Genomic DNA, 13,312 nt, shown 5'->3' on the forward strand with positions numbered 1-13,312 from the left:
TTAAGTCTATAACTTCTAGTTTTGTGGTTATTGAAGGCCCATCAATTTTAATCACTAAAGAATACTAGGATGGATCGACTCCTAAAACCAGAGCGTCTAGACTTGGATCCACATTCTGCTGAAGCATCAAATCAATTTGGACACAGGCTCAAATGCTTCGAACTCTTCGCGGGGGGCCTCATCCGCTAGCGAGGTAGATAAACTGAGTCTACTGACTACTCGCTAAGTCATCGGATTTATTCGTTCATCCGGGACGCCACCTCTTACACGGAGGCCATCACTATCCTGAAGGCCCAATACCAGAGGCCGGTAAACGAAGTGTACGCCAGACATCTGCTGGCTACACGCAGGCAGCGACCAGAGGAATCAATGGACGATTTCTTACAGGGCCTAAAGGACCTGGTCCGGGACTGTAACTGCAAGGCCGTGACGGCCAACGCGTACTCTGACGAATTGGTCCGCGATTCCTTCATCACGGGACTGCTGGAGAAGGGGGTCCTGGACTTAAAAAAGGCAGTGGCCACTGCGCGATCGCTGGACGTGGCCCAGAAAAACTCTGACTCTTATTCTTCCGGCCATGCGGCCCTCACCGCCTCGTGCGCGCCGAGGGGGCCGCCATCTTGGAATTAGCCATCTTCCCCATCCAGGTCTCAGACCAGCTCTACGCCGCCGGAGTCCCCACACAGAAGTTCACCCAGGAGTCCTACTACAGCGGCAATGTCTCGAGGCCCGAAATGCTATTTCTGCGGCCAGGCCAAGCACCCCAGACAACGATGCCCAGCGAAGGACGCTACATGCTTCAAATGTAAGAAAAAGGGGCATTTTAGCAAAGTCTGCAGGGGGAATCCGATTTCCAACTCCGTCACCGCCTCGTGCGTGCCGTGCGGGCCGCCATCTTGGGATCCGCCATCTTTTCCCGACTCAACAGCCGCCCAGGGCCCAACAGTGGCTTCGATCACGGTGGATCAATCCAGGCCACACCCGTTGACAAAATCCATGATGGACATACAGGTAAACGGGAATTTAACGAAATGTTTAATTGACTGTGGGAGTACCGAGAGTTTTATCCACCCTAGCCTGGTACGGCGGCACTCATTAACGGTAACCCCTACACGGAGCAGAATTGCTATGGCTGCTAAGCCCCACACTTCGGACATTTTGGGCTACTGTGTGGTAACACTGACTGTAAAAGGCACGGACTACAAGGATTTTAAACTCCTCGTGATGCCAGAACTCTGTGTTAATGTAATCTTGGGCCTGGACTTCCAGTGCCACCACGAAAGTGTCACGCTAGCATGTGGCGGGTCCCAGCCGCCACTCACAGTCTGTGGCCTATCAACCTTAAAAATCAGCCCGCCCTCTTTATTCGCTAATCTCGCTCCGAACTGTAGGCCCATAGCGACCAAAAGTAGACGGTACAGTCTGGAAGACAGACACTTTATCAAGGCGGAAGTGGACAGACTCCTGCGGGAAGGCATTATTGAATGCAGTACCAGCCCGTGGCGTGCCCAAGTAGTCATAGTTAAAAATAGCGAAAAGAAACGGATGGTAATTGACTACAGCCAGACTGTTAATATTTATACCCAGCTGGACGCCTACCCTTTACCCCGCATATCAGAAATGGTCAACCAGATTGCGCAATACCGAGTCTTCTCGACTATCGACCTCAAATCCGCGTATCACCAGCTCCCCATTAGAACGGAGGACCGCCCATACACCGCCTTCGAGGCGAACGGGCGCCTCTACCATTTTCTCAGAGTGCCCTTCGGGGTAACAAATGGGGTCTCGGTCTTCCAACGTGAGATGGACTGCATGGTTGACGAGAATAAACTACAAGCTACCTACCCCTATCTGGACAATGTCACTATCTGCGGGCACAACCAGCAAGACCACGATCTAAATCTTGCGAGATTTTTAAAAACTGCCCTAAAGCTGAATCTAACCTACAACGAAGACAAATGTGTCTTCAACACAACCCGTCTCTGTATCCTCGGCTGTGTGGTGGAAGATGGGGTAATTGGACCGGACCCTGACCGATTACGCCCCCTAAAGGAACTGCCCCTGCCACACAATCCCAAAGCTTTAAAAAGGTGCCTGGGATTTTTTTCGTATTATGCCCAATGGGTGCCCAATTACTCTGATAAGGCCCGACCCCTCATTAAATCGACGTCCTTCCCACTATCAGCTGAAGCTCGGGAGGCTTTCACCAGTATTAAACAGGACATTGAAAGGGCTGCACTGTGTGCAGTGGACGAATGCATTCCCTTTCAAGTCGAAAGCGATGCGTCAGACTTTGCCTTAGCTGCGACCCTCAATCAGGCTGGGAGACCTGTGGCCTCCTTCTCCCGAACCCTTCAGGGACCTGAAATCAGGCACTCTTCTGTCGAGAAGGAGGCACAGGCTACAGTGGAGGCAGTGCGGCACTGGAGACACTATCGAGCCGGCAAACGTTTCACCCTGCTCACCGACCAGCGGTCGGTGGCTTTCATGTTTAATAACAAAGGGGGAAAATCAAGAATGACAAAATATTCAGGTGGAGGATCGAACTATCCACGTTCGACTATGATATTATGTACAGGCCGGGAGCCCTTAATGAACCCCCAGATGCCCTATCGCGGGGAATGTGTGCCAGCATTCATACGGACAAATTACAGGGTCTCCACAACGACCTCTGTCACCCAGGGGTCACCCGACTATACCATTTTATAAAGTCCCGCAATCTGCCCCACTCCATCGAGGAGGTCAGGGCAATGACCAGAGCCTGCCGCATCTGTGCGGAATGCAAGCCTCGTTTCTACAGGCCTGACCGTGCACACCTTATCAAAGCCACACGGCCATTCGAGCGCCTAAGTCTGGAGTTCAAGGGACCCTTTCCCTCTGCCGACCGTAACGTATACTTCCTCAATATCAGTGATGAATATTCCCGCTTCCCCTTCGCCATTCCCTGCCCAGACATGACCAGTGCCACGGTCATCAAGTGTCTCTGTAATCTATTCTGCATGTTTGGCATGCCGAACTACATACACAGCGATAGGGGGACGTCATTCATGAGTGACGAGCTGCGCCAGTTCTTGCTCTCGAAGGGGATAGCCACTAGCAGAACCACTAGCTACAACCCCCGGGGTAATGGGCAAGTGGAAAGGGAGAATGCTACTGTTTGGAAGGCTGTCACGTTAGCCTTAAAGTCAAAAGGCCTTCCGACCTCCCGCTGGCAGGAAGTCCTCCCAGACGTGCTCCACTCCATAAGGTCTCTGTTATGTACTGGCACTAACGCTACCCCTCACGAAAAGATGTTCGTTTTCCCCCGGAAATCCACCTCGGGCATATCTCTACCCGCGTGGCTGACGTCTCCGGGGACAGTACTATTGCGGAAGCACGTGAGAGGCCATAAAACGGACCCCCTTGTGGAAAAGGTACAGCTCCTCCATGCAAACCCTCAGTACGCCTATATCGAATACTCTGACGGGCGAGAGGACACTGTTTCCATAAAAGACCTCGCTCCCTCGGGGAGCGGAGAGAACGATGGGAGACTACCCGATGAAGACCTACACTACAAAGAGACAGGACGCCCAGAGGTATCAATACCCAACTTTAACCTGGAGGACACTGCAGATAACCTGGAAGACACTGCGGAGGCCCGGACAGCGGAGGAACCAGAATCCACTCCCCTAGAGGCACCCCAACCGGCTTTGCGCCGATCACTGAGAACTGCAAAACCTCCTGACAGACTCACTTATACCAACTTTTAAGAAACATCACCCCGATGGACTAAATCTATAGAAGGGGTGAATGTAATGAAATCTGTTTGTCTTGATCCTGTATTCGTTTTGCACTCATGTATATTACCCTCCCCCACTGTGTATAGTTTCACTTCCTCGTTCCCGACTAACCTGGGAGGTTCCAGGTCTTGGCTCTTGGCTCTGCCCCTGACTTCTCTTACATAAAGATCCCAGGATCTGTATGACTCATTCCTGTGAACCAGTTGGCGTGTTGAGATGTTAGCTCTGATCTTAGTGATTAAAAGCCAACTTGTTTAAGTCTATAACTTCTAGTTTTGTGGTTATTGAAGGCCCATCAATACCTTTGTCACAGTTACAAAGGATGTCATTTGTGAATTTGATGAGAGCCGTTTCGGTACTGTGGCAAGGGCGGAAACCTGATTGGAGGGATTCAAACATTGAATTGCGGGAAAGATGGGCACTGATTTGGAAGGCGACAACACGTTCAAGAACTTGAGAGGAACGGGAGGTTGGGGATGGGGCGGTAGTTTGCAAGGACAGAGGGATGAAAGGTTGGTCTTTTTGAGGAGAGGGGTGATGACGGCTGATTTGAGGGAGAGAGGGACAGTATCTGAGGAGAGAGAACCGTTAACAATATCAGCTAACATGGGAGCCAGAAAAGGAAGTTGGGTGGTCAGCAGTTTGGTGGAAATAGGGTCGAGGGAGCGGAGAGAGATCATGAGGGGAGATCGGAGAGAAACTGGAGAAAGATGTGAATTCAGGGCTAGGGCAGGGGGGAACCTTAGAGGAAGTTTGGCCCGGTGCGCTAGGGGAAGGAAGGGAAGTGGCAGAGGCAGCTGGACAGATGGTCTCAATCTTAGAGACAGAGAAGTTCATGAGCTCCTCACACTTGTTATCGGAGGTGAGGCTGGAGGAGACAGGGGAGAGGGGTTTAAGAAGACGGTTAGCAGTAGAGAACAGGAGCCGGGGTTTATCTTTGCATTCCAGAATGATTCTGGACTAGTGAGCAATTTTGGCAAACGAGAGCAGGGCCCGATAATGCTTTATATGGTCCAGCCAGATCTGGTGGTGAATGGCTAAACCAGTTGTCTGCCATATCCATTCGAGTCTGCGTCCCTTGGACTTAAAGGAGCGAAAATGAGAGCCGTACCAGGGGGAATGGCCAGGGTGAGAGAGGGTAATTGTTTTAGTAGGGACTAGGGCATCAAAGGTGGTGGTGGGGGTGTGGTTGAGCAGATCGGTAGCTGCAGAAATGTCATGGTGAATGGGGGGTGGCAGGCCAGAGGCTGGTCAGTTGGGATTTCATAAGTGCAGTTGTAAGAGAGTTTTTTCCAGGGGCGGACACAGAAGGAAGTAGGGCTGGGGGGGGGGGGGGTGGGCGGGGGGATGTGGCTGGAGAGCGATACGAGGAAATGGTCAGAGATGGCCTTATCTGCAACTGACACGATGGGAGTAGCGAGGCCACGAGAGATGGCAAGGTCGAGGGGGTGGCCGTGAGTATGGGTTGGGCCAAACTTCCTCTAAGGATCCCCCCCCTGCCCTAGCCCTGAACTCACATCTTTCTCTCGTTTCTCTCCGATCTCCCCTTGTGATCTCTCTGCGCTCATTTTGTCACGAGACCCACCTCCTGCTCCCTCGACCCTATTCCTAGCAAACTGCTGACCACCCAACTTCCTTTACTGGCTCCCATGTCAGCTGATATGGAGGGAGAGGTTAAGGGAGGGGTTAAGGGAGGATAGGAGGCTAGTGAACTCAGAGGATGGAGAGCATGATGAATTGAGATGGAGGTTGAAATCACCGAGGATGAGAAGTCATTCGGTGCAGAGGCTGAGGGAGGAGAACAGTGAAGATATCTCGGTAATAACATTTTTATGGTACTTGGGTGGGCGGTAGAGAGCAAGAATTTTAAGCGAGAGGTGTGGAATAAGGTGAGATGCTCAAAGGAGGAGAAACTGCCGGCGGAATAGGGGAAAGAACAGACTTAATTGAAGAAAACCAGGCTATGGACAAGGTCTGATGCGAAAGGTTTCAATGAACACACAAAGAGCTACCTGGGAATAACAAAAGGGCCATTTCATTTACTTTCCCAGAAATTCAAAAGGTGAATAGAATTAAATTTAAATTACATCATTTGAAACAATGGAAAAGGTAATATGGGATTGGGCAGCTTTAATGGAAAAAAAAACTTGAATAAAGGATTCTGGTCAAGCCATGAAGAACCTGATAGCTACAACCCAGCGCAAACAATGACTAAACTGGAGTATGGCATGTCAGCAAAGAAATGCTGGAGAAAGGTAAAGAGAAGGGGACCAGGGCACTTGCTAAATGTCGACACAGCAGCAACCATACCAAGAAAATCACAATCAGCCAATCAAAAATGGTGATAACCAGGGAGTGTGTTGGCACAGCCTGCATGCGTCCCTGAACCCAGGGAAATTTAATAATGTGTTCAAATGTAAAACAATGCAAAAATAATTGTGGAATCTCAGACTACACACTCCATGCAGCCCACACAAAAAGTACAGGCCCACTGACAGCATACAGGTGGAAACAACACAACACTAACAGTGGAAGAGAAGGAATGTGAGAGAGATGGGAAGGAGAGAGATGGGAAGGAGAGAGGTAGGGGCGAGAAGAGGGAGGGGCCGAGGAGAGGGAGGGGGCGAGGAGAGGGCGGGGGGGGGGGAGCGAGAGGGCGGGGGCGAGGAGAGGGCGGGGGGGGAGCGAGAGGGAGGGGGGGAGCGAGAGGGCGCGGGGGGGAGCGAGAGCGCGGGGGGGGAGCGAGAGCGCGGGGGGGAGCGAGAGCGCGGGGGGGAGCGAGAGCGCGGGGGGGAGCGAGAGCGCGGGGGGGAGCGAGAGCGCGGGGGGAGCGAGAGCGCGGGGGGAGCGAGAGCGCGGGGGGAGCGAGAGCGCGGGGGGAGCGAGCGCGCGGGGGGAGCGAGAGCGCGGGGGGAGCGAGAGCGCGGGGGGGAGCGAGAGCGCGGGGGAATGAGAGAGCGCGGGGGAATGAGAGAGCGCGGGGGAATGAGAGAGCGCGGGGGAATGAGAGAGCGCGGGGGAATGAGAGAGCGCGGGGGAATGAGAGAGCGCGGGGGAATGAGAGAGCGCGGGGGAATGAGAGAGCGCGGGGGAATGAGAGAGCGCGGGGGAATGAGAGAGCGCGGGGGAATGAGAGAGCGCGGGGGAATGAGAGAGCGCGGGGGAATGAGAGAGCGCGGGGGAATGAGAGAGCGCGGGGGAATGAGAGAGCGCGGGGGAATGAGAGAGCGCGGGGGAATGAGAGAGCGCGGGGGAATGAGAGAGCGCGGGGGAATGAGAGAGCGCGGGGGAATGAGAGAGCGCGGGGGAATGAGAGAGCGCGGGGGAATGAGAGAGCGCGGGGGAATGAGAGAGCGCGGGGGAATGAGAGAGCGCGGGGGAATGAGAGAGCGCGGGGGAATGAGAGAGCGCGGGGGAATGAGAGAGCGCGGGGGAATGAGAGAGCGCGGGGGAATGAGAGAGCGCGGGGGAATGAGAGAGCGCGGGGGAATGAGAGAGCGCGGGGGAATGAGAGAGCGCGGGGGAATGAGAGAGCGCGGGGGAATGAGAGAGCGCGGGGGAATGAGAGAGCGCGGGGGAATGAGAGAGCGCGGGGGAATGAGAGAGCGCGGGGGAATGAGAGAGCGCGGGGGAATGAGAGAGCGCGGGGGAATGAGAGAGCGCGGGGGAATGAGAGAGCGCGGGGGAATGAGAGAGTGCGAGGGAGAGAGAGTGCGAGGGAGAGAGTGAGTGTGTGGGAGAGAGTGAGTGTGTGGGAGAGAGAGAGAGATTTCGATTTTCATCTTAATGTTAATTTAGTGACAGAAGCTCATGCCAGAAGTACTGAATATGACCATACCTGACCTCCAGCTGGTTGGAATCTGGACAGTACAGAGGTCATCCGAGGATTCATCTGTCGACGTGCCAATAAAGTCAAAGTTGAGGCAGTTGTGGGCCAGTTTGAGAAGCTGCATTAGGAGACCGTGCTGGCTTTCGTCATTCAGGTTCAAGCTCTTTCCAGATGCCTGCAAGAACATGCACGCCATTACCACCCACCTGAACAACAGTACTAGTGTCAACAGCCGGAGCAGTGCCATTGACATCAGTGCTTTCACTGAGACACTTTTCAAGTATCGGCCACAGTGCTGGAATTTTAATAAAGTGTAATGTGGTCACATTTTCAATCTAGTCACCTGAACTGCAAAAACCACAGTGAAACATAAAATGTCAATTACCGTGGCGTTGCCCAGTCAGTTGATGAATATAATGTTTTTTTGTTATGTACACTTGTCCACAATGTGTGGGTTATATCATTTCTGGCTGTAAGAGCCCTAAGTCATGGTGCAGTAAGGGATGCCTCCTGTGGCTGGGGTCGGAGTAGCAGTTTTTGCATCGCCTTTGGGCAAATGCCATTGCATCGCATTGATATCAATTCAATTCAATTCAATTCAAATCGCTTTATTGGCATGATAAGGTACATCTTATGTTGCCAAAGCATCAAAATACATTTATGGTTGAACACATAAACGCGGTTCTATTCATACAGTTTATAAATATACATTCGCCTTGTTTGTATATATTCTTGTCTTAGTTTACTGGTTGTCCCTCTGCTCATGGCAAGCTGTAACATAGTGTGCCGCCATCACTGAGTCGATTCAGGGTGGTGGTCACAGCATGTCCAGCTGCACCAGTACTCCATTTGTGATTTGATGTTTCTGGCTGGCAAGCATTCCCGACATTGGAAAAGGCCCAGCCAGTGGTAGGGGACAGACTGAGAGCAAAGGGCCGGAGAACGGTATCCAGAATCACTTGTTTACACTCGCTTTCGCAAGTGATTTTTGCACCGCATCATTTGAACTACCTTTGGACATGGCGCCCTGTTATAAATAGGGTATTCAATCAGCTAAGGGTCCCGTTACCAATCGAGCATCGCCGTGCCGTCTGATTGCTGGTAAAATGTAAAGCAGTTACCTGCTTTAGTAAATTGCACGAGAGTGTGAAGATATCAAATAGTGACGTGTCTCTAAACGACGAGGCAATCTTCCTATGTTTTGTCAGCGGGTGTGTAGTGTCAGCCTAGAGGGAAAGAAACAAAATCTTCAACCCGTTTGTTTCACAAGTACATTTGAATAATTCACAATTCATTAAAAGTAGCGACGCAGATTAACAAGGCCATAAAAAACGCAAAAATAAACATTGGGGTTCATTTCTATAACAGAATTGAAAAGCAGAGCGGTTCCATTAAACTTGTATCGAACCTTGGTTGGACCACATTTGAAGCATTGTGCACAGTTCTGGTCTCCATGTTATGAAAAGGATATAGAGGCACTGGAGAAAGTGCAAAAAAAAAAGATTTACAAGAATGATACCATAACTGAGAGGTTATTAACTGTCATTAAAGACTGAACAGGCTGGGGATCTTTTCTCTAGAGCAGAGAAGGCTGAGGAGGTTAGCTAATAGAGGTGTTTAACATTCTGAAGAGGGTCGACAGAGAGAAGATGTTTCCACTTGTGGGGCAGTCCAAAACTAGGGTCACATTTCAATGCCCCTCCAGAGCGCCCTTCATCAGCAGCTCTGCTTTTCTGAGGACACTCATTTCTCTGCTGTCCCTGATGCTCCAGTTTTGTGTTCCAAGTCTGGCAGGCAAGCTGTGCAGAGTGGAACGACAATGGATGCCAGTCAGGTCATAAAACCAGCAATCTTCAGATAATTAAAAAGGGGCATATTTACTCTTCCAAACAATCCCTGAGCTGAATTGAGATAAAGACTGAACAGGCTGGGGCTCTTTTCCCTCAGAAAGAGAGGGCCGAGGGGTGACACAATAGGTCTTCAAAATTAGAGAAGAGTTTTGATAGGGGAGACGTAGAGAAAATGCATCCACTTGTGGGGGAGACCAGAACTAGGGGTCATAAATATAAGATCGTCACTAATAAATCCAATAAGGAATTCCTGACCCCTCTACCCTTGCTGATGCCAAGGCTAAAAAAAAATTAAAATACCAAAATTCAAAGGCTAAACATGGGGCAGCTTGAACAAGCTCAGTAAATAACTTGTATTCTACAAAGATTGACCATAGCTCGGTCATGAATCGGTTGCTCTGTCAGACTGATGTGTGGAATTATAAAGTGCATTTCACAGCTTTCTGAATACAAGAACAGAAAGCATAGCATTTTCAATATTGCAAAATACCAATATATTATTATATATATATATATATACACACAAGACACAATGGCCCAGTGATACCCCACTGACATTTACCTTACAAACCCTTCTGCTGGGGGTGGAGGTCCTCACCGGTACGGGTTGGGGTACTTTTAGTCACCGTGCACATAAATGATTGAGACTTAGGACTGGAAGGAATAATATTGAAATTTGCTGACGACACCAAGTTGGGGATATGATAAATTGTGACCAAGGTTGTGAAAGACTGTAGGACATAAGGGGGTTGGGGACAGGGTAGATGCTGGGAGGATGTTTCCTCTGGCTGGGGAGTCTAGAACCAGGGGTCACAGTCTCAGAATAAGGGGTCGGCCATTTAGGACTGAGATGAGGAGAAATTTCTTCACTCAGAGGGTGGTGAATCTTTGGAATTCTCTACCCCAGAGGGCTGTGGAGACTCAGTTGTTGAGTATATGCGAGACAGAGATCAACAGATTTTTGGGTACTGAGGGGCTCACGGGATATGGGGACAGTACGGGAAGGTGGAGTTGAGGTAGAAGATCAGCCATGATCTTATTGAATGGCGGAGCAAGCTTGAAGGGCTGAATGGCCTGCTCTTGCTCCTATTTCTTATATTCTTATAAATGGGCTAGCAGGATGGGCAGATAGGTGGCCGAAGCTAAACGGTACGGGGAGTGAGGGGGAGAGTGGGATTAGACTGGGTGGGATATTAAAGGGTGTGGGGAGTGAGGGGGGAGAGTGGGATTGGACTCGGTGGGATATTAAAGGGTGTGGGGAGTGAGGGGGGAGAGTGGGATTAGACTGGGTGGGATATTAAAGGGTGCGAGGAGTGAGGGGGAGAGTGGGATTAGACTGGGTGGGATATTAAAGGGTACGGGGAGTGAGGGGGAGAGTGGGATTCGACTGGGTGGGATATTAAAGGGTGCGGGGAGTGAGGGGGAGAGTGGGATTTGACTGGGTGGGCTATTAATGGGTGTGGGGAGTGAGGGGGAGAGTGGGGTATTAAAGGGTGCGGGGAGTGAGGGGGAGAGTGGGATTAGACTGGGTGGGACATTAAAGGGTGCAGGGAGTGAGGGGGAGAGTGGGATTAGACTGGGTGGGCTATTAATGGGTGTGGGGAGTGAGGGGGAGAGTGGGATATTAAAGGGAGCGGGGAGTGAGGGGGAGAGTGGGATTAGACTGGGTGGGATATTAAAGGGTGCGGGGAGTGAGGGGGAGAGTGGGATTAGACTGGGTGGGATATGAGGGGGTCTGGGGAGTGAGGGGGAGAGTGGGATTAGACTGGGTGGGATATGAGAGGGTCTGGGGAGTGAGCGGGAGAGTGGGATTAGACTGGGTGGGATATTAAAGGGTGCGAGAAGTGAGGGGGAGAGTGGGATTAGACTGGGTGGGATATTAAAGGGTACGGGGAGTGAGGGGGAGAGTGGGATTAGACTGGGTGGGATATTAAAGGGTGTGGGGAGTGAGGGGGAGAGTGGGATTAGACTGGGTGGGATATTAAAGGGTACGGGGAGTGAGGGGGAGAGTGGGATTAGACTGGGTGGGATATTAAAGGGTGCGGGGAGTGAGGGGGAGAGTGGGATTAGACTGGGTGGGATATTAAAGGGTGCAGGGAGTGAGGGGGAGAGTGGGATTAGACTGGGTGGGCTATTAATGGGTGTGGGGAGTGAGGGGGAGAGTGGGATATTAAAGGGTGTGGGGAGTGGGATTAGACTGGGTGGGATATTAAAGGGTGCGGGGAGTGAGGGGGAGAGTGGGATTAGAGTGGGTGGGATATTAAAGGGTGCGGGGAGGGGGAGAGTGGGATTAGACTAGGTGGGATATTAGAGGGTACGGGGAGTGAGCGGGAGAGTGGGATTAGACTGGGTGGGATATGAGGGGGTCTGGGGAGTGAGGGGGAGAGTGGGATTAGACTGGGTGGGATATGAGAGTGTCTGGGGAGTGAGCGGGAGAGTGGGATTAGACTGGGTGGGATATGAGGGGGTCTGGGGAGTGAGGGGGAGAGTGGGATTAGACTGGGTGGGATATGAGAGGGTCTGGGGAGTGAGCAGGAGAGTGGGATTAGACTGGGTGGGATATTAGAGGGAGTGGGGAGTCAGAGGGAGAGTGGGATTAGGCTGGGTGGGATATTAGAGGGAGTGGGGAGTGAGAGGGAGAGTGGGATTAGACTGGGTGGGATATTAGAGGGAGTGGGGAGGGAGAGTGGGATTAGACTGGGTGGGATATTAGAGGGAGTGAGAGGGAGAGTGGGATTAGACTGGGTAGCTGTGTGGAGAAAAACCACCAGTGTAGGCTTGATGGGCCAAATGGCCGGTTTCTGTGCAGGAAAGTTCTAAGATTACTGTTTAAGAGCTGGGGACGAGCTCACAGGCTTGAAGACTGGTAAATCACTGCACTGTTAATATATACACAGTGATACAAAATCTCAGGATTCAAACATGGCACAAAGACAGGAAGAGAGCAAAAGATAAATAAAATGGTTGCTGGCAGCAGATCAGATCTGTCACACTGTATTACACGTATTGATTTTGAACAAAAAGCCAACGTAACAACCAAGTCCGCAATCATTATGGGGAAGCTCACAAACAGCTATCCAAGGAAGATTTTGTATTATCATGGGCACTTCGGGTCAAGCAAGCTGCCAGCTGTACAGGGATATAAAAAGAAGTTACACTGCCCATTAAAACCAGAGAGTCAGACTGCTGATGTTAAATGCTGGCAAGGTTTGTTCTGGCATTTTGAAGATAACACCTTGTCGCTTTGCACACAAGCTTCCCTCAGTGCCCTCAAACCCCAACAGCGCCGCCTCGCTCTGGAGTCCAGCTGCTCGAATGCCTCCGGGTACCTCAGCCACACAGGCATTCCTCATGAGTTGAGTCTAGGTCCCGAATGTTGGGAGGCTATTTGACGGCGGAGCCAATTCCAACATGTCCTCAGCCGATACCCATACTTGTGCAGGCCTTACGAGATGGCAGGAACGTTCTAGGATCAGCAATCAGGAAACCCTGGCCTGATCTTGTTCCTAGCAGAGTGTTGCCAATTGTAGCATCCTGGCTCAGATTAACTGACTAACTGGGAATCTAACACGTTAAACTTATAAGAGGGAGTTTCATCATCTCGAACTCTTTTTATGAACAAATCAAAGAGATACAAAGAATTCTGATCGGCTTTTAATAGCCCACCTCCCTGGTTGCCACTTCCAATGCTTCCTTAATTTTTTTTTGCTTAAATCACAGGCTGGATGGGAGGAGTTAACAACAGTGCAAGTTGACAGCCATTTCTTCAGGATGTGGCTCAGATTTTATTTTAACATTGTGTCATTTTAATTTAGCTTCACACGCAGTTTCAGTTCTGTAACTGCTGTAAAACT

General features: G+C 51.0%; 1 protein-coding gene across 1 annotated transcript in view; it reads right to left on the bottom strand.

Annotated features, from left to right (window-relative positions):
• xpo7 (exportin 7) overlaps positions 1 to 13,312 on the bottom strand; it is a 120,555-nt gene that overhangs the window by 50,514 nt on the left and 56,729 nt on the right. Inside the window, exons 6-7 of the mRNA XM_085970895.1 lie at positions 8,730 to 8,834; positions 7,618 to 7,783 (exon numbers count right to left, since the gene is read on the bottom strand). Coding sequence (XP_085827021.1) covers positions 7,618 to 7,783; positions 8,730 to 8,834 — 271 coding nt within the window. The remainder of the gene's footprint in view (positions 1 to 7,617; positions 7,784 to 8,729; positions 8,835 to 13,312) is intronic.

This window comes from Somniosus microcephalus, chromosome 30 (assembly GCF_052327205.1).
Source record: "Somniosus microcephalus isolate GS21.2 chromosome 30, FLI_Smic_1.0, whole genome shotgun sequence".
Taxonomy (NCBI): Eukaryota; Metazoa; Chordata; class Chondrichthyes; order Squaliformes; family Somniosidae; genus Somniosus; species Somniosus microcephalus.